The sequence below is a fragment of the Rhinatrema bivittatum genome, chromosome 10 (genome assembly GCF_901001135.1).
Source record: "Rhinatrema bivittatum chromosome 10, aRhiBiv1.1, whole genome shotgun sequence".
Taxonomy (NCBI): domain Eukaryota; kingdom Metazoa; phylum Chordata; class Amphibia; order Gymnophiona; family Rhinatrematidae; genus Rhinatrema; species Rhinatrema bivittatum.
This window is the reverse complement of record NC_042624.1, coordinates 87,222,940-87,250,829: the sequence shown is the minus strand read 5'-3', so window position 1 is coordinate 87,250,829 and position 27,890 is coordinate 87,222,940. Positions and strand designations below refer to the sequence as shown.

The following is a 27,890-nucleotide window of genomic DNA, read 5'->3' as shown; positions in this document are numbered from 1 at the left end:
AATGCTCATAGTATGAGAAATAAAGTCCTGAATTTAGAGGCAGTCATGGAAGAAGCTGACTTGGATGTGGTGACTGTCCTGGAGACATGGTATATGGCAAACCATAACTGGGACATAGTTATACTGGGCTACAATCTATTCAGGAAGGATCAGGCAGAAAGGAAGGGAGGAGGCGAGGCACTATTTAGGAAAAATAACAGTAAAGCAACAGAATTGTAGGCCTTAAGTGGTAAGGCGGAAACACTGTAGTTTAGTCTAGAAAGAGGGAAAGGAACATTATTTATATTGGTGTAATATACAAACTTCCATCACAAACTGAAGAAATGGACAGAGATTTAATGGGGGATATTCACAAAATTGCTATGAAAGGGGAAATGCTATTGCTGAGATCCAGGGATCCCATGAACTGGTGATCACTGAATGGTGTGGTTCATAATTAGAGCGCAGGAGACGAAGGTTCCTTTCAAAGGTGAGGGTCCTAGACCTCAGGAAAACTAACTTTGTTAAAATGGGGGAGTACCTCAAGGAGTCGTTAGCTAGATGGGAAAATCTAGGGGAAATAGATGAGCAATGGGCAAAACTAAAAAGTGATATTCTAAGAGCATCTCACCTTTTTTGTCAGGAAAGTTAATTAAGGAAAAAGAGTCTGCTATGGTTTTCTAAAGAAGAACCTGAAAAGGTAAGGGAGATAAAGATTAGCATTCATAAACGACAAGAGATCGCAGAAAGAGGAAGACAAGTGACAATATCTGGAAAAATTAAGAGAAGCTGGGAAAGTAGTTGGAAATCCAAACATTCAAATTGAATTAAAAATAGCAAATGCAGAAAAATAGGGAGGCAAAACTTATTTTTTAGATATATTAGGGATAAAAGGACATGTAAAAGTGATATTTTGAAATTCAGTTGTGAAGGGGAAGAATATTTAGAGGTGATGAGGCTTAACAAATATTTCTGTTTAGTTTTCACTATGGAAGGGCCAGGAGCAGGACCACATAAAATGAACACAAATTAGACTAGAAGTGTGGTAAACCTCAATCAATTTTCTGAAGAGTGAGTCCGTGAGGAGCTAACTAAACAAAAAGTAGATACGGGGTCAGATGGGATACATCTGAAGGTATTAAAGGACAAGAGAAGATCTGGCAGCTCCACTGGCTAACCTTTTAAATACTTCTTTAGTGTAGTTCTAGAGGACTAGAGATAGACAGATGTGGTTTCTATTCATAAAAGTGGAGGTAAGGAGGAAGCTGGGAACTACAGGACCGTTAGTCTGACCTCTGTGGAAAACAAATTAATAGAATCACTGCTAAAACAGAGGAAAGTGCAGTTTCTGAAACACAATGGATTGCAATATCGAGGTAGATGTCAGACAAATTTGATCAATTTATTGATTAGGTGACCAGAGTTGGATTACAGGATAGTGCTAGATATGGTGTACTTGGATTTCAGTATGGCCTTTGACACAATTCCGTGTAGGTGACTTATAAATAAATTGAATGCCCTTGGTATGGGTCCTAGAATGACTGACTGGATTCGAAACTGATTAAGTGGGAGGGAACAAAGAGTGGTCATAAACAGAGTTCACTCCAAGATGGTGTGCCTCAGGAATTGGTCTTTGGACCTGTTCTTTTCAACATTTTTATAAGCGACATTGTGGAAGGATGGTAGAAAAAGGTTTGCCTTTTTTTCCGATACCAAAATCTGCAACAGGGTAAACAGTCACAAAGATGTGGAAAGTATGAGGAGGGTTTTAGTGAAGCTTGAAAAATGGTGGAGGGTCTGGCAGCAAAAACTCCATTCTTCAAAACTAAGATACGTTTTTTTTCTCAAGCACTTATTTTGAAAATGATGGAGTTTTTTTGGCTCATGATTACTTTTTAACCAGTTTGTGAAAAGCTTACTTTCACTTTGCCTTTCTGAAGTCTTTTCCCTCCGCTTTATGAAAACATTTAAATGTGCATTTCTTCGAGGTGGTTATTTTATTTCAAGTGAGGTTTCCTTCATTTGCGTCGATATATAAAAACCTCTTAAATAAATAAATAAATAAATAAATAAATCCTGAAAACCAGACTGCCTGGTGGCTCCCGGGGGCTGGGACTGAAAACCATTGCTATAAATTATAAATAAACTAATAGCATGCTATAAGCATACATGCACAGACGCACATACACATTAACATACACATACACCGAGACTGAGCTAAGATTTGGATCAAGGGAAGAAAACTATCAGTGGTAATAAATGGACCATAGAATCGCTCAGGAACAAGCTATCAAATAATCAATGCCTGGTCTTCATCGATAATATGGAGGCAGATACTAGATTTAATGCACATGGTTTGATACAAAGACAGAGGAAACATGACAGCACATTAGAAGAGATTGGCAGGAGACAAAATAACCTTGCCAGAAGAGGAAAAGGATCAGCACTTAAGTTGCAACAGTAAGGGGAGGGAATATGTACTTAATGCTCCAAGCAATGATGAATCAAAAACAGTGGCATAGGTTTCAGAAGCCAAGAAATCTCACATAATGTGATGTTGGGATAAATCAAAAGCAACATAGATGTTAAATCTAGTGCGATAATATGCTCAACTAGAGTGCAATGCCCACTTTGGGGCTCATTATTTAAAGATTGATATGAGGGAGGCTGAAAAATATGCAGACAAGATTCACTAGGAGGATTAGAGGGAATGGTAAGATGTGAGATGTGAAGAGACTGCCTCATCTTGGGATATTTAGCCCAGGGAAATAAAAGACTCATAGTTGACGTGATGAAATGCATAAAGTATTGTACAGAAAAGAAAGCACTGATTTGTTGCAGCATAGAGAGACTGATCAAAATATGTAATGGTCTCCTTGAAGTGAAAGTTGAGAATAGCAGGTTGTCAGGATTTAAAAGGAGCAAGATAGGTATCGTGAAATAAAACAGTGTACATGGATCAGGAATTTTTAATTCACTGAGCTGTCATTCAATAAAACTAGTAACATAATACTATCAATTTAACAAAAGAGTGCCATGAAAGTACTGCACTGGTACGACAACACATTTAGGGGTCGATTTTAAAATGCACGCGGCAGACGTTCACGTGCGAGCGTGGTTCCCAGCGCGCCCACATGGACGCGGCTATTTCATAACATGTGTGCATCGGCGCGTGCATGTTATGAAATACAATTCCTGTGCGTACATTCGCACCGGATTTTAATGTCCACACGTACATGTGCGGGAGGGTGGCCTCCTCCCCGCACAGAGGGAGGGATTTTTTCAATTACTCGCAGTGACGCGATCGGCCTTTTTCCCAGTTCCCTCCCAGTCCATTCCAATTAAGGAGTGGACTGGGAGGGAACTTCCCTATCCCCCTACCTAATCTTCCTCCCTTTTCACTTCTTTACCCTGACCCCTAAATCTATCCTATCTAACCCTTTTTTTTTTTTTTTTTAACTTACCTCCTCTGGCCCGGCACTTCTGCACATATCAGGGGTTACGTGCGTGGCCCGGACCTTTCGAAAATGCAGGGTTCGGCCATGCATGTAACCCCCAAATTTTACGCATGAAGGGTTTTTTAGATTTGGTCTTAATGGTATGCCACTTCTTAATTTACAGTTTAATATAGTAACATAGAAGATAGCAGATGCTGATCACTTAGGACCATCCATTCTGCCCATTTGTACCTGCCTACTTCCCCAGATTCTATGCCTCCTTCCTTCTCTTACCCTGCCACTAAAGACCCTTTGTGTCTGTCTCAAGCATACTTTAATTTTGACACTCTTTTAACTCTTAATATGGCCATTGGAATTCTTTTGCAGATGTCTCAGTGAAAAAAGCAATTTCTCACATTTCTTTTGAGTCTCTCTGACTTGGTATGATGACACACTTGTCCTTCAGCTTCACATTTTACAGAAAACACTACCTTCTAGTAACTCATGGAAGCCTGATATATGTCTGAATGTTACTATTATATCTTTCCTTTCCCTTCTTTCTTCTAAATGGGATGATACATTAAACCTATGGAGGTCGATATTCAGCCACTGGGTGGTTGGAAAAGTTAGCTGGATAAACTTTCCTGGCTAACTTTACCAGGATATTCAATGGTGCAATATACCCAGCTATCTTAAAGGACTTTTTTTGGCTGCCCTAAAGTAGTCCAGCTAAGCTGAAAATTGGTTTCATCCAGATAATTTAGCAGGATAACGTTGCTCCAACCCAGAATGCCCATGGCATAGCAGGATACATTTTTAGCCAGCTAAAAACATATCAAGGAATGTCAAGGGCTGTCAGACTGGTGGGATTTTCAAATCCCAATGTTTTTCCAGCTAAGTACCAAACTTGCCGGACAAACGCATTGAATATGGACCTCATGGAGTTCTGCATATTATTAAAATAAAAGTAAGCCAACATAGAATATAGTAGAAAAGGCCTGACAGTTTCATCACATTCTCATTGTTGCTATGAAATTATAGCATTTTTCTTATGTTTTTTATTGCTAAGTAAACAGTGGAAGAGAAATCAGATTGATTTGATGGTCTTGTATTCCAGGATTTCTATAACTTGAGTTAGTATACAACATCATAAAAGCTGGTAATCAGAAAATGAACAAGAATAAGAGATTATTTGATTACAGATTTATGTTTATTTTAAGACCTTGTCATCACACTTTGTCAAACTACTTAATGTTTGCTTTCATTTTTCAATTAAGCAAAAATGAATCATGCATATAAGTTCTAGCTCAAACAGATGACTCTTGGGCAGATACACATACAGCAAACTGTCTAAAAAAATTATATACCATGTCTTGGATGCAGTAAAAATTAGAGGCCAATGTACTAAGCTGTGTTAAACTTCACTGTTAACACACGTTAATGGCTGATTTTAATTAGGGCATTATCTATCCCAAAAATTGTGTTAAATGCCCATTGTACTAAAGATGGCAGTAACATGTGGCCCTATGTCAGCTTTGATCTACCCCCATCTCCACCTGGGAAAAACGAAGTATCTAGTGGTCCCCCTGCCCACTTTCCACCCCCACAAGACATCAAAGTAAAGCTCTCACCACCATCTCAACAGCAACATAAAACCCTAGTTCCCCAATTCTCCAGCCTTGCTGGATCAACTCCCCTTCCAGTCCTCGGTCTCCTGTCGGGTCCCACTTCCCAACTCCCACTGTCTTAACACAACCAAAGTAGGGCTATGGTCGATGGGGGCAGAAAGAAGGATGACTCCCTGTTGCCATACCAGCACTCAAATCTAGAATAGTGCCAGCTGATCTTACATAATCTTTTGCACTATGCATGTGGCAGCAAAACACACATAAGGCACTATTCTGGATTTTGGCATCAGAAAGGCAACAAGGAGTCATCCTTCCACTTGTCCTCAACAAGCATGGTGCTACTTTGGGTGCATTATACTAGGGAAGAGGGTCCTAATAGGGCATGGGGGGACTAGAGACTAGCTCATTAAGACTTTTATCATGTCAGTCCACATTAATTCCATATTGAGGTGAACTAATGCATTAAAATGAATTATATATATAACAGAGCATTATGCAATGTTACTGCTGTGTTAGTTATAACATTTGGCCAGTCATGGGACAGCGCCGCAAACGACTGCATTTATCCCTGAGAGCCACTGACTCGCCCAATGCCAAATTTACTTTCTTCGTGACTGGAATGCTGCTGCTACCGCATGCGCCCATAGACGCAGCCATCCACTCTCTCTCCTCTTAAATAGGTCCTGTGGCAAGAAAGCTCAAGAGTGCTGCCTGATGATGTCACTGGAGGCTGCCCGCTTAACTTCAGGCATCTCAATCTTCAGCACCTCAAGAACAGATCCTGTTGCCCGTGTTGCACAGGGAATATCCTGTGCCTTGTCTCACTGTCTCCGTGCCTTGTCTTGCAGTCTGTGTGCCTGCCTTGCTATCCTGAGGTCTTGCCTTGTCTTGTCCATGCCTTGTCCTGCTTCCGTTGCCTTGTCCTGATCACATTGCTTTGTCCATGTCACCCTGCCTTGTCCCTCAGTGCCTTGTTTCTGTCTGTCCTCTGTCGTTGCCTGATTCTCAAGTTCTGACCTCTGCCTTGGATTCTGACTTCAGTTGCTAGCTGCCTGCCCTTTCCCTTGGTCTGGACCCATATATTGTCCGTTCGCTGCCTGTCCTGTCCACTACCATACCTGGACTCTCTCTGACTGCTCCTTAAGGGACACTCGGCTAAGCCTTGTCGAGCCCTGGAACCCAAAGGCTCAACAGGGCTGGTACAAGTTCCAGTCCTAGTAAAGGCGTGTCTGCCAGCTGTCGGCATGGGCCTAGGTTTGCCTACTAGGCTTTGTCAACTACACCACAACCCAAGGGCTAACAACCGTGGCAGTTTGCTGAGGCCATGATCTTGGTGGCCTCATCCCTGGCTTAGGCTATTTCTGGGTTAGCCCTCCAGATCCAGAAAAATAAAACCAGCTCAACAACAAGACTGACATCCTTCAATGCCTGGCAGCCCAGATGGACTCCATACAGGTTTGTGCCCCAGCACTTGCACTGGTGCCTCCCCTAGCCACTCTGACTTGAGCAATGCCTCATCTTCTGCCACCGCCCAAGTATGAGGGCAACCCCAAGGACTGAAGAGTGTTGCATCCGTCGGTGCTAGACGGCTTCGCCCCGTTTGCCTCACCTTGTTCACGGCTCCTCCTGCTTACCTAGGAAAGATGGCTACCGCCGCGTCTACAAGCTGACCTCTCCGGCGTCCCTGGAACGGCTATGGTGCAGCCTCCCACCATGCTCCTCCCAGGTACCTACTAGGATGCGCGCGCGCCACCCACATTTTTATTCCAACCTTGGCGTGAACCTTGGGGGGCGTTCCCCTTTGCTGATGTCATGCCATCCGGGTATATAACCTATTCAAATTTGCTAGCTCGTTGAGTTAGCGAACTTGGACTCGAATCCGTTCCTGTCTACGCTACTCTGCCGCTTCCGTGCTGCCGCTGGAAGCTCTCTCTCTGCCCTTCGGGGTAACTACTAACCTGGGTACCTGCTCCTCAGGGGCCCTCTGCTTTATTTCAGGTGCCTTACAGGGAATAGGTACTTGCTCCTCGAGGGCCTGCTCTCCCTGCCTCGGTGTCTGCATTATCTTCTTCAACCTGGTGGAGTTGCATACCTACAGCAAACACCTAGTGAGTACTCTAACTCTCAGTCTATCTCATCCACAGTACTACCCTGCTGGGAAACATGCTTCGGAACCTCCCTATACCAACAGGGTGAGAAGGGTTCCCTCTCCCTGAGACTGCTGCTACCAGACTGCCTCACTACTGCCACCTCTGATGGTACTCTTCAAGCTGTATAATAAAGAACTAACTGTGTTTGTGCGTTCAGAGTCTAGCCCAGTACTGTGGCTCCTCACGGGGCTCCTCCCCGTGGGCGTGGTCATCTGCCACAGTACCCAAAAATCCACCCAAACACTGCTTAACCATAACACAGAGTTTTCATCAACCAATGCAGAATGCACGTTGAACTGCAGGTCAACAGTTTTCTTTCGGTTTGCACCAAAGTAACTTTTATGCTATCTCTACTGGGCAGTGCTGTACTAGCCTGGGTGTCACCACTATGAAAATGGGATGATTCCTTGATGAGGAACATGGACAACTTCCCCTGCTAGTTCTGGAAGGTTTTCAAGCCTAGTCAGGTCTCATCCAATCAGATCTGGTCTACCCTGCCTGAATTGCAGTCCTTGCTCCTCATCAGGCAGGGTAGTTTAGTTTAGTTTATTAAAAATTTGTGTACTGTATACATCATAAAAAAAACTTTGCACTGTGGGTGACTACACCACTCAATTCCACATCCTGGCTTTAGAACTCTATTGGGGCAAAGAGAGCCTGACTACCATCTTTTGGCGAGGCCTGGCGGAGCATATAAAAATGAGCTAGTGGCCTGGGATTTTCCACTTTCATTAGAAGATCTCATCACCCTGGCCATATGGGTGGACCTCCAGTTCCAGGAATGAGCCTATAAGAGGGAGGCATTCCATTGGCATTTCAGACTGGCACTCAAGATCCAGCAGCCTCTGGTCACCATGACAGAAGTGCCAGCCACCAGTGCCTCGGAAGAGCCTATGCAACTTGGGAGATCCTGTCTCTCCGACGAAGAGAAATAAATACGGAGGTGACTTAACCTTTACCTCTATTTTGTAGCTCAGAGGCACTTTGCCAGCCATTGCCCAGAAAAGGCAGGAAACTTCAAAGCCTAGGGTTGGTTGGAGAGGTAACCCTAGATCAGCCTTCGTCCTCTTCACAGCTATTGATATCAGTTCACCTCCTCTTCCAAGGTACTAAGGTGCAAACCAAAGCCTTTTTGGATTCCAGAATTGGGAGCAACTTTATTGATGCAACTTTGGTCCATCAACACAACCTTCCTATTGTGAACCTCTTCCTGGCCACCTATCAGTGGCTACTATTCATATTACACTACAGACAGGACTCCTGCACCGGGAGAGTATTTCCTTCTATGTTCTACCCAAGGCCGTCAAACTCATCATTCTTGTGGGATGCTCTACAATCCCTCCATAAATTGAGAGGCGTTAGAGATTGCCTATTTTGGGATGTTCCTGCTAAGAACATTGTCTCTTCCAGGTTGTCCCACTGGTCACTCTAGCTCAGACACAGATCCTAGACCTTCCAGGCCTTCCCCATCAGTTTGCGGACTTTGCCAATGTTTTTAATAAGCAGCAAGCAGAGACCCTGCCACCTCACATGACTGTCCAATTGAACTCCTGTCTGGTAAGATGCCCCCTAGGAGCAGGGTCTATTCACTTTTAGCCCCAGACACCACAGCCAATACTAACTACATCCGGGAAAAACTAGATCAGAACTTCAAATGGCCTTCATCATTTCCTGCAGAGGCAGGATTCTTCTTTGTGTGAAAAAAAGGTAGCTCTTTTAGTCCGTGCATTGATTACAGAGATCTCAGTGCCATTACTTGAAAGAATCAATACCCACTGCCCCTCATTACAGAGCTATTTGACCACCTAGGGGAACGCGAATCTTCACAAAGCTGGATCTCTGAGGGGCCTAAAATCTTACACACATACAAGAGGGTGATGAGTGGAAGACATTATGCTGTTTGGGCTTTGCAATGCCCCCACCATCTTCCAACATATGGTCAATCAGGTCTTCCAACATATGATCAATAAGATCTTCCGGGACCTCATGTATTCACATGTTGTGGTATATCTGGATGACATCATCATCTTTTCACAGTCTCTGGTACAGCATCACGAGCACCGTAAGACAAGTGTTTCAGAGACGCTGAGATCACCACTTATATACACTAAGCTTGAAAAATGCATGCTTGAGCAGGAAGAACTGCTGTTCCTGGTCTATTTCATCTCCCAGCAGTCTACACATGGACCCAGAGAAGATAAAGGCCATTTAAGACTGGCCCCAACCCACTGAGTTCAATGCCTTGCAAAACTTTCTTGGCTTTTCCCATTATTACTGTCAGTTTGTGGAAAGGTACTCCTCTCTGGTGGCTCCTTTTTCCACTCTTAATAAGAAGGGCACTGAAACCAAACAGTGGTCTGAAGAGGCAGTTCAAGCCTTTGGTCATCTCAAGCAAGGATTCCTCAGAGACCCTTGTCTTCACCATCAGGATCTATCGAAACCCTTCATCTTGGAGGTAGATGCCTCTTTCATTGGGATAGGGATTGTCTTCACTCAGCACAATAATCAAGTGATTCTCATGCTGTGCTTTTTCTTTTCCAAGAAGTTCACTCCAATAGAAAGGCATTATACCACTGGGGACAGGGAACTCTTGGCTGTGAAGTTATGTCTGGAGGAATGGCACCACCTATTGGAGGGGGCTAGACACCCAATCATGATCTACATGGACCATAAGAATCTGGAATACCTACAATACGCCCAGAATTTGAACCCATGTCAGGCCAGATGGTGATTATTCTTCAGTCACTTTGACTTTGAATTCAGGTACCGACCAGTAGGAAAAAAACAACGGGCTGATGCTCTTTTGCGGTCCTTAGAAACTGAGAACTCCTTGGAACCTCCTCACCACATCACTGACCCAGCAAGAATCATTGTCGCGGCAGCAGTACTTGTTCCACCAGGGAAAATAGTAGCCCCTAAATGCCTGCGAGAGAGAGTACTTAAATGCGCCCATGATTCTTGCTTGGCAGGGTACCCTGGAGTTGCTAGAACCTTGGAGCTACTTCTCCACCACTATTGGTAGCCTCAAATGAAGCAAGATGTACAGTGCAACATAGAGTCCTGCCCAAATTTTGCAATCCATAAGAGATCCCATGTTCACCACTAGGAATTGTTACAGCCATTGCCAGCCCCTGAGGAATCATGGACCCTCCAGCAATTGACTTTGTCACTGCCTTTCTGATGGCTGCACCTCTACCTGGGTGGTGGTTGATTGGTTTTCTAAAATGGCTTATTTCACACCATTCCTTGGCTTTCCATCTGCACTAGAATTAGCCCTCTCTTTTTTCAAAATATCTTCCTCCTTTACGGGTTATCCAAGCATATTCTCTCTAATCAAGGAGTAGAATTCATTGCTTGCTTTTGGAAAGATCTATGCAAAAAGTTTGGGATCTCTTTGGACTTTACATCTGCTTACAACCCACAAAGTAATTGTTACGACTGTCGCTGCCCGATGTCTCCACTCCGCTCTCCTTACTTCTTGGTGACTCCTCCTGCGGTTGACGGACATTTGGCTGCTGCGGCGTCTGCCTGCCGTCCTCTCTGGCATCCCCGGTCCGGCTTGGGCGCTGCCTCCCGCCATGCTGTCCAGTTGCCTTAGGGCGCGCGCGCCGCATGGCCCTGCTTCAAGTACCTTCTTTGGCGCGAACCTCAGGGGTGTCCCCCTGTGATGACATCACGCATCCCGGATACAAATAGCCTACGCGATTGCTAGCCGTCGAGTTAGCAAAGGTTTCCTAACGGATGGGATTCGCTCTCCGTACCTAGCTACTCTGCCTCCACTATTGGACTACTCTATTTGGGGTACCCGCTCCTCGGGGGCCTCTCTCTCTCTTCTCTTTCAGGTCGCTGTCCAGGAACATGGGCCCCTCGAGGGCCCATGTTCCTGGACTCACTACCTGGACTTCTCTTCTGCCTGGAAGACACCGCTGCCTATACCATCAGTGAGTTACCATCTACTTCTCTCAGAGCTATTCCCTGAAACCAGGTACTTGCTCCTTGAGGGCCTGCCTATACTTCAGCTCCTGTGCTCCATACTAAGAGACCGCTGTGTGAGTACTATACCAATGAGGCTCTATTCCTGAACCCTGCATATATTGCTTGTACTCATAATCTCAGTTTCTCTCCACTACAGCACAGCCATTGTGGGATCGCTGTTCCAGAGCCTGAGGGACTACAAGCCCAGCCGGGCTACATTCCTACTCACTACCGCCACCTCTGGTGGCTCCTCAATACTGTTTAATAAAAGATCTAACTGTGTGTGTGTCCTAAAGCTGAGCCTGACCTGTGGCCCCTCACGGGACTTCCCCCATGGGCGTGGTCAGCAGCCACAGAGTCCAGGGGTCCACCCAAATCCTTACAAACAATAACAGTAATGGACAGACAGAGAGAACAAACCAGGTCCTTAAAGGCTTTCTATGGGCATATGTCAATGAACATCAGGACAACTGGGCATCTCTTCTTCCCTGGGCAGAATTCTGCCGGAACCATGTGGAGAACTCTTTGGGATCATTACCCTTCCAGATTGTATTTGGCAGACATCCACGGATACCTATTGTGGTGTCAGTTCCATGTCCGGCAGCCATGAGTCAGGACCTTAAGAACTTGTGGCAGAACACTTGCTAATTCCTTAATGCAGCTGCCAAGAGATACAAGAGACAAGCAGACAAGAAGTGCCAACCAGCACCTCAACTCAAAGCCGGGGTCTTGGTATGGCTGAGTATCCACACCTCCGACTCAGAACTCCCTCTACTAAATTCTCACTACAGTTCACTGGACAACTTCCCACCTTTCGCCAGCTGGGACCAGTAGCTTATTAGTTGAAGCTACCACCAACCATCAAAGTTCATAATGTGTTCCATGTTTCGCTGCTCAAACCGCTACTGCTATCATGGCCCTCCTGACCTCTTACTCAATCAATAGAGGTAACATTGGAAGAGGACACTGAATATAAGATCCAACACATTGTTGATTCCAGGATAATTTGGAACAGACTTCAGTATCTCATCTCATGGAAAGGTTTTGGCCCTGAAGGAAACATATGGGAGCTTGCCTCTAATGTCCAAAGCCCTGAACCATCAGCACTTTCCCCAGAAGCTGAAGCTGAGAGGCCTGAGAAGGGGGCTTAGAAGGGAGGGTACTGAACATTTTTCTAATCTCAGGATGGTCCTGCAACCAGTCACACTTACCCCTGGGTTCCACTGATCCACCTGATGCTAAATTTGCTTCCTTCGCACTTGGTACGCCATTACTACCAAGCATGCCCATAGGTGCATGCACATGCTCTCTAATTTCAAATAGGCTCTGTTACGGGAAAGCTCCGTTAGCACTTCCTGATGATGTCACAGGAGGCTGTCCTCTTAAGCCCAGCCATCCCGTTCCTCAGCATCTCAGCAACAGGTCTTCCTGCCTTGTAGTGTGTGTTGCTACTCCCTGTGCCTTATCTTGCTGTTCCCATGCCTTCTTGCTGTCCCTGTGCCTGCTTCATTATCCTGCTATCTTTCCTTTTCTATTCCCTTGCCCTGCCTTCGTTGCCTTGCCCTGTCCACCGTGCCTTCTCTGTCTTGCCCTGTCTTGTCCCTCAGTGTCTTGTCTCTATCTGTCTTGTCTATCTTGGCCTGATTCTCTGATTCTGGCCTCAGCCTTGGATTCTGACTTTGTCTGCTCGCTGCCTGCCCTAACCTATGGCCTGGACTCAAACATTGTCTACTTACTTACTGCCCTGACCACTGCCTGATCTTGGTCTCTCTCTGACTGCTCCTTGAGGCACATTTGCCTAAACCCTGTTGGCCCCTGGAATCTAAAGGCTCACCTCACGGTGAACAGGGCTGGTACAGGTGAAGCCCCAGCTCCATTGCCAGTAAAGGCATCTCCACCGGCTGTTGGCCAGGGCCTAGTAGGTTAACCCTACTAGGCCACATCAACTACACCACAGCCTAAAGGCTCACAGTTGTGACATTATTCTTAATGCATTTTAGTGGAAGGAAGAAAACTAATGGGACCCTGTGATACTAGGGTACAAAGTATATGTCTGCTGAATAAGAATTACTTAAAAAAAGAAAGGCCAGGTCAAGTTGGTGGAGGGGTTGGTACTATATGCTAAAGATGGCATATAGTCAAACAGGATAACAATTTTGCAAGAGACAAAATGCATTATGTGCAATAGAGAAGTAAACAGCAGTAGGGATATACTGCCATCTGCCTGGCCAAGATGAAGAAACAGACAGTGATATGCTAACAGAAATTAGGTAAGCAAAGAAATTAGACTACACAATAATAATAGGTGATTTCAATTACCACAATATTGATTGTGTAAATGTCTCATCAGGGCATGCTAAAGAGGTAAAATTTCTAGATACCATAAATGCTTCATGAAGCAGATGTTCCTGAACCCAATGAGAGAGGAGACTGCTCTAGAGCTAATTCTCACTGCAATGCAAATGACACAAAATTGTTCAAGATTGTTAGATCAGAAGCCAATTATAAGGATGAAATTTAATGTGAGCAAGTTCAAGTGATGCTTATAGGGAACACAATGCTGTGTTCCATATTCGGTGTCATCATTCAAGAAAAGGATCTTGGAGTCATTTTGAACAATATTTTGAAATCCTCGGCGCAGTCCATGCAGTGATCAAAAGAGCAAATTCCAGGAGAAAAAGTTCATAAATCATTATTAGCCATGTAGATTTTGGAAACCCACTGATTATTTTGCTTATGAGCAAAAAAGATTGGATCTATTCTTTGGGATCCTGCTGGGTACTTTTAATTCGATTGGCCATTGTCAGAGACAAAATGCTGGGCTTAATGGACCTTTGGTCTGACCCAACATAGTATTGCTTATGTTTCTTAGTACATTAGCCCCTGAGTTAGACTTCATAGTACACAATAAAGACATATAAAACTCTGCTTACATGCTTTAACAATTAATTTTTATAGCTCTACATTTTTTAAAATAGTTGTCCAATTTTGATTTGTTAAAAATTATGACAATGAACGTACTGGACCGTTCCATGGATTTATACTTAGGCTCTTCTACATCATAAGAAACTTTTTTCTCTTGTTTCTCATTGTGATCATCCAATTCATATTCCTCCTCGCTTTCTGACCCATCAATGCTGCTGTTACAGCTGCTGTTGCTGCTATAGTCATGCTTTTTAAAGGTCAGTGTACTTTCTGGCATGGATGTCAGAGTCTGAAATGGAAAATAATTTCAAAGAATTAATACAGTCCTGGAAGGAGAAAGACTTTGCTTGCTAACTAAATGGAAATTGCATTCTTGTCATCTTATAATATGTAGCTAGCTAGGTAGACAGATTGACTGTTACAAGGAAGACAGAGTAAAGTCAGCCAAATGTCCCAGTGGCAGCACTGCACACTGCTATGAAGAAGACCTGAGTTTGATTCCTGAACCAGACTTCTACACCTTATGCACCAAATGAGGAGATTTTCAGCACCAGCATAGACAACCAGTGATCTTTAAAAACCTTCTTTTTACTTATCTAACATCAAACTTGTAACTTCAAACTTAGATAAACAACTGCTTCCATTTAGATCTTTCAGATCTATAGCACTGATTGTTGCACAAACATGTGGCTTATCGAGCTCATATCCATTATTCCCATGGAAAAAAATAGTATTCTTTGTCAAAAATATAATTGCATTGTAATTTGGGTGATAGTGACTTGGGAACAGCCAGAGAAATAAAGAGGCGGATTCTGGATGTTCCTTAAGTGCAGTTTATTTACAATGGAAAAACCAAAATCAAAACAATCAGTGCAGCTCTCCTTAACTTCAGGTAGCACACAGTCCTTAAACATAACAGGTCTTGGCATATGGTGGGTTATTGCCTGTGCCCAGGGCCTTATGTTAGTCTGAGGGAGTTTCCTATAGATTCCCTCATATACCCCCCCCTCTGAGGGAGTTTCCTATAGACTCCCTCACATACCCTCCCCCTCAGCTCAGCCTTGTTGGGATGAGCACCTGCCTGTACTAGGGACACATCTCTAGACATGAAATCTGCACTGGTATTTTCCCTATCTGCCCTATGTTGTATTTTATAGTTTAAGGGTTGTAGGGCCAGGAACCATCTCATCATCCCTGTATTGGACTCCTTGTTTCTATTCATCTATAGGAGTGGTTGGTGGTCTGTTACAAGTGTGAACTGCCATCCCAGCAGGTAATAGTGCAAGGCCTCTAAGGCTCAACAGTTGAGAAGGCTGCCTTCTCAACTGTTGAGCAACACCTTTCCCATGACATCAGCTTCCAACCAATATAAGCCACAGGATGTTCTTTTCCATCCTTCTCCTGGAGTAATACTACTCCCAAGCCTACTTCTGAGACATTGGTCTTCACCATGAAAAGTTCAGTAAAGTCTGGACTTATCAGGACCAGTTCAGAGCATATCGCTTCTTTCATAGTTTGAACTTCTGGGTTTGCAGATGGTCTTTAATCTTCATTGTTGGGGGTTGGACAAGCCTATTGTAAGCAGGTTTCAGAGGCTCTTGAAGTTTGGACAGTCCTGTTCTATCACCACGAGGTAGGGTAGCCAAGGCAGAACTCCCACTTCAATTTGGTCTTGGCTGACCAGAGTCTTTAGTTGTACCTGGTTTGTTGGATACTGCCATTGTTCTCTGTGGATGCATGCCAGGGTCAATACTCTGTCATTGTCAATCTGGACTCATTTCACTAACTCTCTTCATATGAGCATTTTCACACTCCCAGAATCCAATAATGCCTGGATTGGAATATCATCCAGCTCAACTGCAATCACAAGACTCCCTGGCTGGGGACATTCACGAAATTACAAAAGTGTGAGGTCATGGCATTTTCACCCATTCACTCATCTTCCCTGCAGGAACAGTCTCTGGAAAAATTCTTTCTCCAAGGCTGAAATATAGTGGTCAGACTGAGGTTTGAGGGTGAGGTAAAACGTCCTGCTGGATCTGCATTACTAGTTATCGAGACCTCTGATTCTTAGGAGTCCGCTGTCCTTTATCCAGGTCGAGTGGCTTCTCTGGGAACTATGACGACTCAGGCATGGTCTGGGCCTTATAATAGCCTCCACTACTTCCAGTGTCTTTTCAACCATAAGGTTTGGGTGTTAGCAGACCCACTGCCACATTGGCCATTTGAGGCTATCTAGGAACTGTTCTAGCAGAACCATTTTGGCTACCTGCACCCCGGTCTTCCTTTCCGGGTGCAGCCACTTCCAAGTGACATCTTTAAGTCTGTGGAATAAGTTCCTTGGATTTTCTCCAGCTTTTAACTCCCCACCGAAATTGCAGTTGGTAGGCTTCTGGGGTGAGTCCCGCTCTCTCTAGGATGGCAACCTTGACTTCCTGCTAAGTGGCTCTCCCTTCCAGATTGGCGGTTTGGAAGGCATCTTGACTATTCCCAGCGAGCAGATTCCCCAGATAGGTAGCCGACCTGTCCTCTGGCCAGCCTGCCTGTCGAGCTATGTATTCAAAGAATTTTCAGGAAACCTCTGGGGTCTTCTCCTGGGGTCATCTTAAGTAGTGTCAGTGACATGGGAGGTGGACTGTTTACAGCAGTTTGCACAGCTTATGCTGTCTGGGTTAGCACTGAATGCATGACCTGCTCTCACAAAGCCTGCTGCTGATCAATTTGCATTTGTAGGGAGTTCTGTAATTGTTGCTGACATATAGCAAGGAGCTGGATCACCTGCTCCATCTTCCCTGCTTACCGAGCTGCTTCCAAACTATATACCTCTCCAGGGAAAGGAAGGAGGGGGAATCAAAAAAACTTCTAGCCTGTCCAATGCTTGACCCTTGGCCTGGGTGAGTGGAACTGGGACACCCCAGGAAAAAGAAAAAAACTCTATAGGGTTTTTTTTTCTTCTGCTGCTGTGGCTGTGAGTTCTTGCCTGTGCTTCCTGCTTAGGCAAGAGATCCCACTGCTGCCATCATATGTGATAACTTGGGTATTAGCGGCTTGGAAACAGGCAGAGACATATGGAGGCAGAATCTGGCTGTTCCTTAGGTGCAGTTTATTTACAGTGGAAAAACCAAAATCAAAACAATCAGTGTAGCTCATTTTAACTTCAGATAACCCATAGTCCTTAAATGTAACAGCATTCGGTGGGTCTCTGCCTGCTCCCTAGGTTCTACTTAACCCTTTTAGACCCTGAGTACTTATACTCTAGTGAAGGGCTCCTCCCTTCATCCAGGATTTTCTATGGGTCTGGATCTTAAGGAGGACCGGGCAAGACAGCTATGCCCCGTCCCTTAAGACAGTGTGAGGGAGTTTCCTATAGACTCTCTCACATACATCTAGAAAATATGACAAGTTTTACAGGAATATTTAGACAAACATTCATTTTATGTTTTTGCTCTTCTTACTAGAATGATTCTTTCTGGGCAATTGTCAATATTGAATAATATATCAATGTTATTTACCTGTAATAGGTGTTCTTTGAGGACAGTAGTTCACCAGTCACAGAACTGAGTGATGACATCCTGAAAGTACTGAACCAGACAGCTTCTTCCAGAGCTTTCTAGGAACTTTTTCAGTTCTTCTTGGCATGTGAGGTAGATCCTATGCAGTTTAGTACCTGCAGTATAACTCTGTCCTGTCAGTAATATAAAGAGTTCAACTCCAGAAGGGGAGAAGGGTGAATTTGTACAACTGATAAACTGCTGTCCTCAAAGAACATTACAGATAAATAACTTTGTTTTCTCTGAAGACAAGCAGTTCACTCATCACATAGATGGGAGTGCCTACCTAAGAGTTATCCTCAATTCAAAAAAGAAAACAGAAAATCAATAATCAGCAGACAGGTCAATTATTCTTAGCAAGTTAAAATGCCCTTTTAAAAAATGAAAAAAAAAAACCCCAATAGAAGGGCAAACAGAAATAATGAAAATGGGGCCCTTAGGGAGACAGACATTGGGCTCCAACCCTCAAAAAGACTCTGAAGAACAGACTGCCCAAATCTGCCCAAAACTCATAATAAAAGGTTTTTCAGGTACATTTGAGGTAAAAATCCTGCGAGAGAGTCAGTTGGACCATTAGATGATTAAGGGATAAAAAAAAGAGCACTTAGGGATGACAAAGCCATAGCAGAAAGACTAAATTAATTCTTTGCTTCGGTATTCACTGATGAGGATATAAGATACCCATGCCAGAAATGATATTCAAAGGTAATTATTCAGAGAAACTGAAACAAATGTCAGTGAACCTGGAAGATGTACTAGAGCAAATTGACAAACTGAAGAATAGCAAATCACCTAGATCAGATGGTATACATGCCAGAGTGCTGAAAGAATTGAGAAATGAAATTGTGGACCTGCTACTGGAAATTTGTAAACTATCAATAACATCATCTATGGTACCTGAAGACTGGAAGGTTGCCAATTTACACCAATTTTTAAAAAGGGATAATGGGGCAATCCATGAGACCAGTGAGATTGAAGTCTGTGCCAGGCAAAATGGTAGCTGAGCATATAGATAATCATAGTTTAATGGGGCAAAGCCAATGTGGATTTAGCCAAGGGAAGTCTTGCCTCACAAAATTTGCTACATTTTTTGAAGGCGTAAATAAACATGTGGGTAAAGGTGAACCAGTTGATACAGTGTATCTGGATTTCCAGAAAGCATTTGACAAAGTCCCACATGAGAGACTTCTTAGGAAATTAGAAAGTCATGGAATAGGTGACAGTGTCCTGTAGTGGATTGCCAACTGGTTAAAAGATAGAAAACAGAGAGTAGGGCTAAATGGTAAATTTTTCCAATGGAAAAAGGTGACTAGTGGAGTGCCCCAGGAATCTATTCTGGGACCGATGCTTTTTAATATATTTATAAATGTCCTGCAAATGGGATAACAAGTGAGGTGACCAAACTTGCCAATGACACAAAATTATTCAAAGTTTTCAAATCACAAGAGGATTGTGAGAAACTGCAAGAGGACATTGCAAAACTGGGATAATGAGCATTCAAATGGCAAATGAAATTTAATATAGACAAGTGCAAAGTATGCACTTAGGGAAGAGTAACCGAAATTATAGCTATAAAATGCAAGGTTCCACATTAGAGTCACCACTCAAGAAAAGGATTTAGGTTTCATTGTTGAAAATACATTGAAATCTTCTGCTCAGTGTGCAACAGCAGCCAAGAAAACAAATAAAATACTAGGGATTATTAGAAAAGGAATGGAGAAAAAACAAAGACTGTCATAATGCCTCTGTATCGCTCCATGGTGTGACATCATTTTGAGTATTGTGTTCAGCTCTGGTCACCACATCTCAAGCAAGAAATAGCAGAATTGGAAAAAGGGCAGAGAAGGACGACCAAGATGATAAAGGAGATGGAACAATTCCCATATGAAGAAAGACTAAAGAGGTTAGGGCTCTTTAGCTTGGAGAAGAGATAGCTGAGGGAAGATATGATAGAGGTCTATAAAATAATGAGTGGAATAGAACAAGTAAACATTAATCAGTTGTTTACTCTTTTGAAAAGTACAAAGACCAGGGAACACACAATGAAGTTACTGGGTAATACATTTTAAACTAATAAGAGAAAATATTTTTTTACTCAATGCATAATTAAGCTCTGGAATTTGTTGCCAGAGGATGTTGTTACGTTCTGTGTGTCTTGAACTAATAGTGGGCCCTTGAGTCGTGGTGAGTGTAGGCTCCACCCACAGGGGCACTCACCACAACAGGCGAGGTCTCAGCAGTGATAGACAACAGAGGAAACAACTTTATTATACAGCCAATGGTGATCCGAGGAGCGGATCAATGGAGTCAGTCCAGAGAGTATGACCTGCAAGCTGGTCCGTCCGACAGTAATCCACAGCGAGAAGTAGTCCGGTGAATACCTTCTCTAGGCGTAGCTTGTGCTGGCAAGTCCGGTAGTGGTCCACAGCGCACGGTAGGCCGGAAGCCGGTGAAATAGTTGCACAAGACAGGAGTGGCCCGCAAGCAGGGTAACCTGGGTATCCGTGCCACGAAGGTAGAGGAGCAGGTTCTGTACTTACACTGACTCTGTAGAAGTAGATAGATCAGGCACCGAGTAGACCCGAAACTGGAACAGCAAGGGGTCATCCGAGAACGATGCAGGAACTCACTGTTAACAAAGTGAGGCAGGTAATGATGGCTCTCTGAGGAGCGGATAGCCCTGAGTGCGGCAAGGCCTCCGAGGAGCGGGTACCTAGGTCACTCAGAAAGGACAGCAAGGCGAAGTCCCAGAATGGCGGAAATAGCAGGACAGGAATCCTTGCTAACTCGTATTGCAAGAAGTCAGCTGAGCTTAAGTATGGTAAGCGGATGACATCATGCGGTGGGGACGCCCCCAAGGTTCCCACCATGATGTGTTCAAGAAGGGGGCAGGCGCGCGTGCGCGTGCCTTAGATAACCCCGGATGTAAGTGTTGTGGTTTTAAGGTGTTGGAGTGGATTCTTGGGTACTGCAGTGATGGCCACTCCCACGGGGAGGAGCCCTGTGAGGAACTGCAGTACTAGGCTAGATAATATACATGCAGATACAGAGAATTTGTATTTATTATACAGCTTGATGGTACTGCCTGGGGAGCAGACAGCAGTGAGGTAACCCAGTAGAAGTAGTCCAGGGGTCCTCAGCAGAGGAGAACAGTCTCACACTCGAGTAGATGATAGGCAGCGCAGAGTAGCAGTGGAAGGTCCCGGATGAAGGCTCCGAGCACTGAAGCTGAAGGTGAGACAGACAGGGTTAGTACTCACTGAACTAGATTGCTGTATTGAAGAAGATCCTGGCAGGCAGAAGTAGTTCAGTAGTAGGCTAGGCACCAGAGTAGGAAGAACAGGTCCTCGAGGAGCGAGTACCCGATATCCTAGATAGGTACCTGAAAGAGAGCATAAGGGCCCCCGAGGAGCGGGTACCCAGGTTAATGATGAATTACCCCGAAGGGCAGCGAGAGAGCTTCCTGCGGCAGCAAGGAAGCGGCAGAGCAGCTTAGACCGGAGGCAGTCCAATCCTTGCTAAGTCAGTTTGTTAACAAACGAAGGGCAGGCTAAATACCAGGATGTGATGACGTCACTCGGAGGGGACGCCCCCGAGGTTCCCGCCGTGATGTGGATAAAGACATGGGTGGCATGCACGCACGCACCCTAGCAGACCCTCAGGAAAATCATGGCAAACACCGTCGCCGTTGCCGATCCAGGGACGCCGGAGAGAGCGTCATAAAGACGTGGCAGCAGCCATCTTCCCAAGGCTTGAGGAGAGAGAAGGAAGAAAGATGAGACACAGAGGTCGAAGCCATCTGAGACCGACGGACGCAACAGTAAGATGGCTGCTGGGAGCGCCCATGCTGTCCCAGGCACACCAAGAGGGTCGGCGTGTGGAAGCGGAGGCCACCATCCTCCCCAGACTCGGAGCTGTATAGAGAAAGGAGGTGAGCAGCAAAGGTTACAGCCGCCTACGACTGACAGGCGCAACAGTACCCCCCTTCTTGGCCCCCTCCCAGGGGGTTTCGGCTTCCTAGGATGAGCAAGGTGGAAGCGATGTAGCAACTCTTTGGCCACTATGTTGGCAGCAGGTTCCCAGCTGTTTTATTCTGGTACGTATCCCCTCCCAGGAAATGAGGTACTCACAGTGCCTTCCTCTTTTACGTACATCCAATATGTCATCCACCTTGTACGCAATGTCATCTTCAGCATCAAGGGACTGAGGATCAGGAATCTTATGAGAAAACTCTGAGAGGATAAGTGGTTTCAGGAGTGAAACGTGGAAAGCATTGTGTATTTTCATTGAGGGTGGGAACCTCAAGCTATAAATCAAGGATCCCAGATCTCGGAGAATGGTGAAGAGTCCAATATATTGCGATGTGAATCAAACCGAAGGTAGTTTGAGCCGAATATATTTGGTACTGAGCCATACCTTATCTCCTGGCTTAAATTGGGGAGCCGTTTGATGATGAGCATCATAGAATCTTTTCGCTCATTGCCCAGCCTTTTGTAGAAGCTCCTTGGTCTGAGTCCAGAGTTGGTGAATCTCGTCAGCAGTAGCTTGGGCAGCTGGTGACGTACCAGTCAATGGTATGGGAAGTAGTGGAAGTCGCTTTCAGCCATACACAATCTGAAATGGCGTGGATCCTGTGGCAGACGCCGGATGCAAAGGTCCAAAGAACAAAGGGGAAAGCCGACAGTCGCTCAGCAGCACATGGTTCGGAGAGAGGTATCTTTAAAGGATACGAATGATGCATTAGAATTAGGGCATCCCGACAGTGAGGTTCCAATAATTAGAAAAATAGTCCAAGTGCCTGTAACTAAAAACTCACCTGAGCTAAAAAATTCTAACTTATCCCTATCAATTAAAAAGCAGAATAAAAATACAAACAAAAAACAAACTTTGAAATGTTTGTATGCTAATGCCAGAAGTCTAAGAAGTAAGATGGGAGAATTAGAATGTATAGCAGTAAATGATGACATAGACTTAATTGGCATCTCAGAGACATGGTGGAAAGAGGATAACCAATGGGACAGTGCTATACCGGGGTACAAATTATATCGCAATGACAGAGAGGAGCAGTCGGGAGGAGGTGTGGCGCTTTATGTCCGGGATGGCATAGAGTCCAACAGGATAAACATCCTGCATGAGACTAAATACAAAATTGAATCTTTATGGGTAGAAATCCCTTGTGTGTCAGGGAAGACTACAGTGATAGGGGTATACTACCATCCACCTGGTCAAGATGGTGAGATGGACAGTGAAATGCTAAGAGAAATTAGGGAAGCTAACCAAATTGGAAGTGCAGTAATAATGGGAGACTTCAATTACCCCAATATAGACTGGGTAAATGTATCATCGGGTCACACTAGAGAGATAACGTTCCTAAATGGAATAAATGATAACTTTATGGAGCAATTGGTTCAGGAACCGACGAGAGAGGGAGCAATTTTAGATCTAATTCTCAGTGGAGCACAGGACTTGGTGAGAGAGGTAACGATGGTGGGGCCGCTTGGCAATAGTGATCATAATATGATCAAATTTGATTTAATGACTGGAAAAGGAACAGTGTGCAAATCCAAGGCTCTCGTGCTAAACTTTCAAAAGGGAAACTTTGATAAAATGAGAAAAATTGTTAGAAAAAAACTGAAAGGAGCAGCTACAAAAGTAAAAAATTTCCAAGAGGCGTGGTCATTGTTAAAAAATACCATTCCAGAGTTTAATTGTGTGTTGAGTAAAAAAGAACTTTCTCCGATTAGTTTTAAATGTGCCCCATGCTAACTTCATGGAGTGCCCCCTAGTCTTTCTACTATCCGAAAGAGTAAATAACCGATTCACATCTACCCGTTCTAGACCTCTCATGATTTTAAACACCTCTATCATATCCCCCCTCAGTCGTCTCTTCTCCAAGCTGACAAGTCCTAACCTCTTTAGTCTGTCCTCATAGGGGAGTTGTTCCATTCCCCTTATCATTTTGGTAGCCCTTCTCTGTACCTTCTCCATGCAATTATATCTTTTTTGAGATGCGGTGACCAGAATTGTACACAGTATTCAAGGTGCGGTCTCACCATGGAGCGATACAGAGGCATTATGACATTTTCCATTTTATTCACCATTCCCTTTCTATCCACTATGACACCTAGATCTCTTACTTGGGTTGTAGCACCTAATATGGAACCCAACATTGTGTAACTATAGCATGGGTTATTTTTCCCTATATGCATCACCTTGCACTTGTCCACATTAAATTTCATCTGCCATTTTGATGCCCAATTTTCCAGCCTCACAAGGTCTTCCTGCAATTTATCACAATCTGCTTATGATTTAACTACTCTTAACAATTTTGTATCATCTGCAAATTTGATTACCTCATTTGTCGTATTTCTTTCCAGATCATTTATAAATATATTGAAAAGTAAGGGTCCCAATACAGATCCCTGAGGCACTCCACTGCCCACTCCCTTCCATTTAGAAAATTGTCCATTTAATCCTTCTCTCTGTTTCCTGTCTTTTAACCAGTTTGTAATCCACAAAAGGACATCGCCACCTATCCCATGACTTTTTTACTTTTCCTAGAAGCCTCTCATGAGGAATTTGTCAAATGCCTTCTGAAAATCCAAGTACACTACATCTACCAGTTCACCTTTATCTACATGTTTATTAACTCCTTCAAAAAAGTGAAGCAGATTTGTGAGGCAAGACTTGCCCTGAGTAAAGCCATGCTGACTTTGTTCCATTAAACCATGTCTTTCTATATGTTCTGTGATTTTGATGTTTAGGACACTTTCCAATATTTTTCCTCGCACTGAAGTCATGCTAACTGGTCTGTAGTTTCCCGGATCGCCCCTGGAGCCCTTTTTAAATATGGGGGTTACATTAGCTATCCTCCAATCTTCAGGTACAATGGATGATTTTAATGATAGGTTACAAATTTTTACTAATAGGTCTGAAATTTCACTTTTAAGTTCCTTTAGAACTCTGGGGTGTATACCATCCGGTCCAGGTGATTTACTACTCTTAAGTTTATCAATCAGGTCTACCACATCTTCTAGGTTCACCGTGATTTGTTTCAGTCCATCTGAATCATTACCCATGAAAACCTTCTCCAGTACGGGTACCTCCCCAACATCCTCTTCAGTAAACACCGAAGAAAAGAAATCATTTAATCTTTCCGCGATGGCCTTATCTTCTCTAAGTGCCCCTTTAACCCCTCGATCATCTAACGGTCCAACTGACTCCCTCACAGGTTTTCTGCTTCGGATATATTTTAAAAAGTTTTTAATGTGAGTTTTTGCCTCTAAGGCCTACTTCTTTTCAAATTCTCTCTTAGCCTGTCTTATCAATGTCTTACATTTAACTTGCCAACGTTTATGCATTATCCTATTTTCTTCTGTTGGATCCTTCTTCCAATTTTTGAATGAAGATCTTTTGGCTAAAATAGCTTCTTTCACCTCCCCTTTTAACCATGCCGGTAATCGTTTTGCCTTCTTTCCACCTTTCTTAATGTGTAGAATACATCTGGATTATGCTTCTAGGATGGTATTTTTTAACAATGACCATGCCTCTTGCACACTTTCTACTTTTGTAGCTGCTCCTTTCAGTTTTTTTCTATTTTTCTCATTTTATCAAAGTTTCCCTTTTGAACGTTTAGCACGAGAGCCGTGGATTTGCACACTGTTCCCCTTCCAGTAATTAAATCAAATTTGATCATATTATGATCACTATTGCCAAGCGGCCCTACCACCATTACCTCTCTCACCAAATCCTGTTCTCCACTGAGAATTAGATCTAAAATTGCTCCCTCTCTCGTCGGTTCCTGAACCAATTGCTCCATAAAGCTATCATTTATTCCATCCAGGAACTTTATCTCTCTAGCGTGTCGCAATTATACATTTACCCAGTCAATATTGGGGTAATTGAAGTTGCCCATCATTACCGCACTACCAATTTGGTTAGCTTCCCTAATTTCTCTTAGCATTTCACTGTCAGTCTCACCATCTTGACCAGGTGGATGGTAGTATACTCCTATCACTATAGTCTTCCCCGACACACAAGGGATTTCTACCCATAAAGATTCAATTGTTCATTTAGTCTTGTGCAGGATGTTTATCCTGTTGGACCCTATGCCATCCCGGACATAAAGCACCACACCGCCTCCCAGGTGCTCCTCTCTGTCATTGAGATATAATTTGTACCCCGGTATAGCACTGTCCCGTTGGTTGTCCTCCTTCCACCATGTCTCTGAGGTGCCAATTAAGTCTATGTCATCATTCACTGTTATACATTCTAATTCTCCCATCTTACTTCTTAGACTTCTGGCATTAGTATACAAACATTTCAAAGTTTGTTTTTTGTTTGTATTTTCATTCTGCTTTTCAATTGATAGGGATAAGTTAGAATTTTTTAGCTCAGGTGAGTTTTTAATTACAGGCATTTGGACTACTTTTCTTATTATTAGAACCTCACTGTCAGGATGCCCTAATTCTAATGCATCATTAGTATCCTTTGAAGATACCTCTCTCTGAAACATGCGCTGCTGAGTGACTGTCGGCTTTCCCCTTTGTTCTAGTTTAAAAGCTGCTCTATCTCCTTTTTAAAGGTTAGCGCCAGCAGTCTGGTTCCACCCTGGTTAAGGTGGAGCCCATCCCTTCGGAAGAGACTCCCCCTTCCCCAAAAGGTTCCCCAGTTCCTAAGAAAACTGAATCTCTCTTCCTTGCACCATCGTCTCATCCATGCATTGAGACTCCAGAGCTCTGCCTGCCTCTGGTGACCTGTGCATTTCAGAGAATGCTACCCTGGAGGTTCTGGATTTTAGTTTTCTACCTAAGAGCCTAAATTTGGCTTCCAGAACCTCCCTCCCACATTTTACTATGTTGTTGGTGCCCACATGTACCACGACAGCCAGCTCTTCCCCAGCCAGCACTGTCTAAAATCCTATCTAGGTGACGCGTGAGGTCCACCACCTTCGCACTAGGTAGGCATGTTACCAGGCTATCCTCTTGCCCACCAGCCACCCAGCTGTCTACATTCCTAATAATCGAATCGCCAACTATGATGGCTGACCTAACCCTTCCCTCCTCAGTACGAGGACTGCTCAAGGGCAGTGGTGCTTCCCATTCAAGTCAGCCTCCTTAAAGGTACAAGAGATCATTGACTGGCAGGGATTTCAATGCCTCCAGACCCTCTAACTCCTGCACTTTTAAGGGGCTGACTCAGATGCAACATGATCTTGCTGCTAAGGGTGGGGGCCTGAACCCAAAGTGAGGGAGCACAGGTCCCTGAGCCCCACCTGTGGCTATATTTACTCCTAATATGGAACCCCACATTTTATACTATAGTTACGATTATTTTTCCCTCTGTGCATCATTTTGCACTTTTCCACATTAAATTTCATCTGCCATTTAGATGCCCATTTCCTCAGTCCTACAAGGTCCTTCAGCAGTTCTTCACAATCTACTTGTGATTTAACTACTTTTAATATTTTTGTGTCATCTGCAAATTTGATCACTTCACTCATTGCTTTATTTTCCAGATTGTTAATGAATAAGTTGAACATGCACCAGGCTAAAATGTCCACTGACTGCCTGACTTCCTCCACTGCAGGTATGATGTCCATAACTCTGTGGGCAGGGTAAAAAGCCATGGTTTCAGTAATGTTTATCAGAATCCCTATAAATTCCAATCGAGGTGTCAGGCTAAAATTATATTTGGAGTACTTTATCAAAATTCCTAGTAACTCCAACACCTGGATGGTACTTGGCATTAACCTATCTGTACTTGGCATTCCATTAACCTCTCTGTTTCTGCCTGAGATGTGCCCTTAACCAGCTATTTGTCCAGTTAGGCAAACATATAGACTCCCAGTTTCCATAGATATGTAACTACCTCTGCTAGACATGTAATGAAGCTGAGCCAAAACATCATGCTGTGTGAGAAGCTTACTTGAAATCTGACATCCTTCTTTGACTTGGATTTATCTCTGCATGGGTGTCCACTTCCTTTATATCTAGGGAACATAGCCAGTTCCTTTTGTTTACAAGGACAACATCTTGAACTTCTTCCTCATTAGAAATGTGTTCAAATCCCTTAGGTCTAAGAATGGATGGTATAGTCCAGTCTTCTTCAGGACCTTGAATAAAATCTCTGCCCTTTGTCCTGTGGTAGTACAGGATTGACTGTTCAGATGTTTTTTTTTGGGGGGGGGGGCAAAACTATCCCTGGTATTTGTAGCCCTGCAAGATTATCCAAAGCACCCAGCTG

The 27,890-nt window shown here is 43.9% G+C and overlaps 1 protein-coding gene across 5 annotated transcripts in view; it reads right to left on the bottom strand.

The window, feature by feature from the left end:
• The window catches only part of TTLL7 (tubulin tyrosine ligase like 7), a 291,830-nt gene that overhangs the window by 88,231 nt on the left and 175,709 nt on the right, over positions 1–27,890 (bottom strand). For all 5 annotated transcript variants that reach the window (XM_029618375.1, XM_029618378.1, XM_029618377.1 and 2 more), the window contains exon 16: positions 14,191–14,383. In XM_029618375.1, the coding sequence (XP_029474235.1) occupies positions 14,191–14,383 (193 nt within the window). The remainder of the gene's footprint in view (positions 1–14,190; positions 14,384–27,890) is intronic.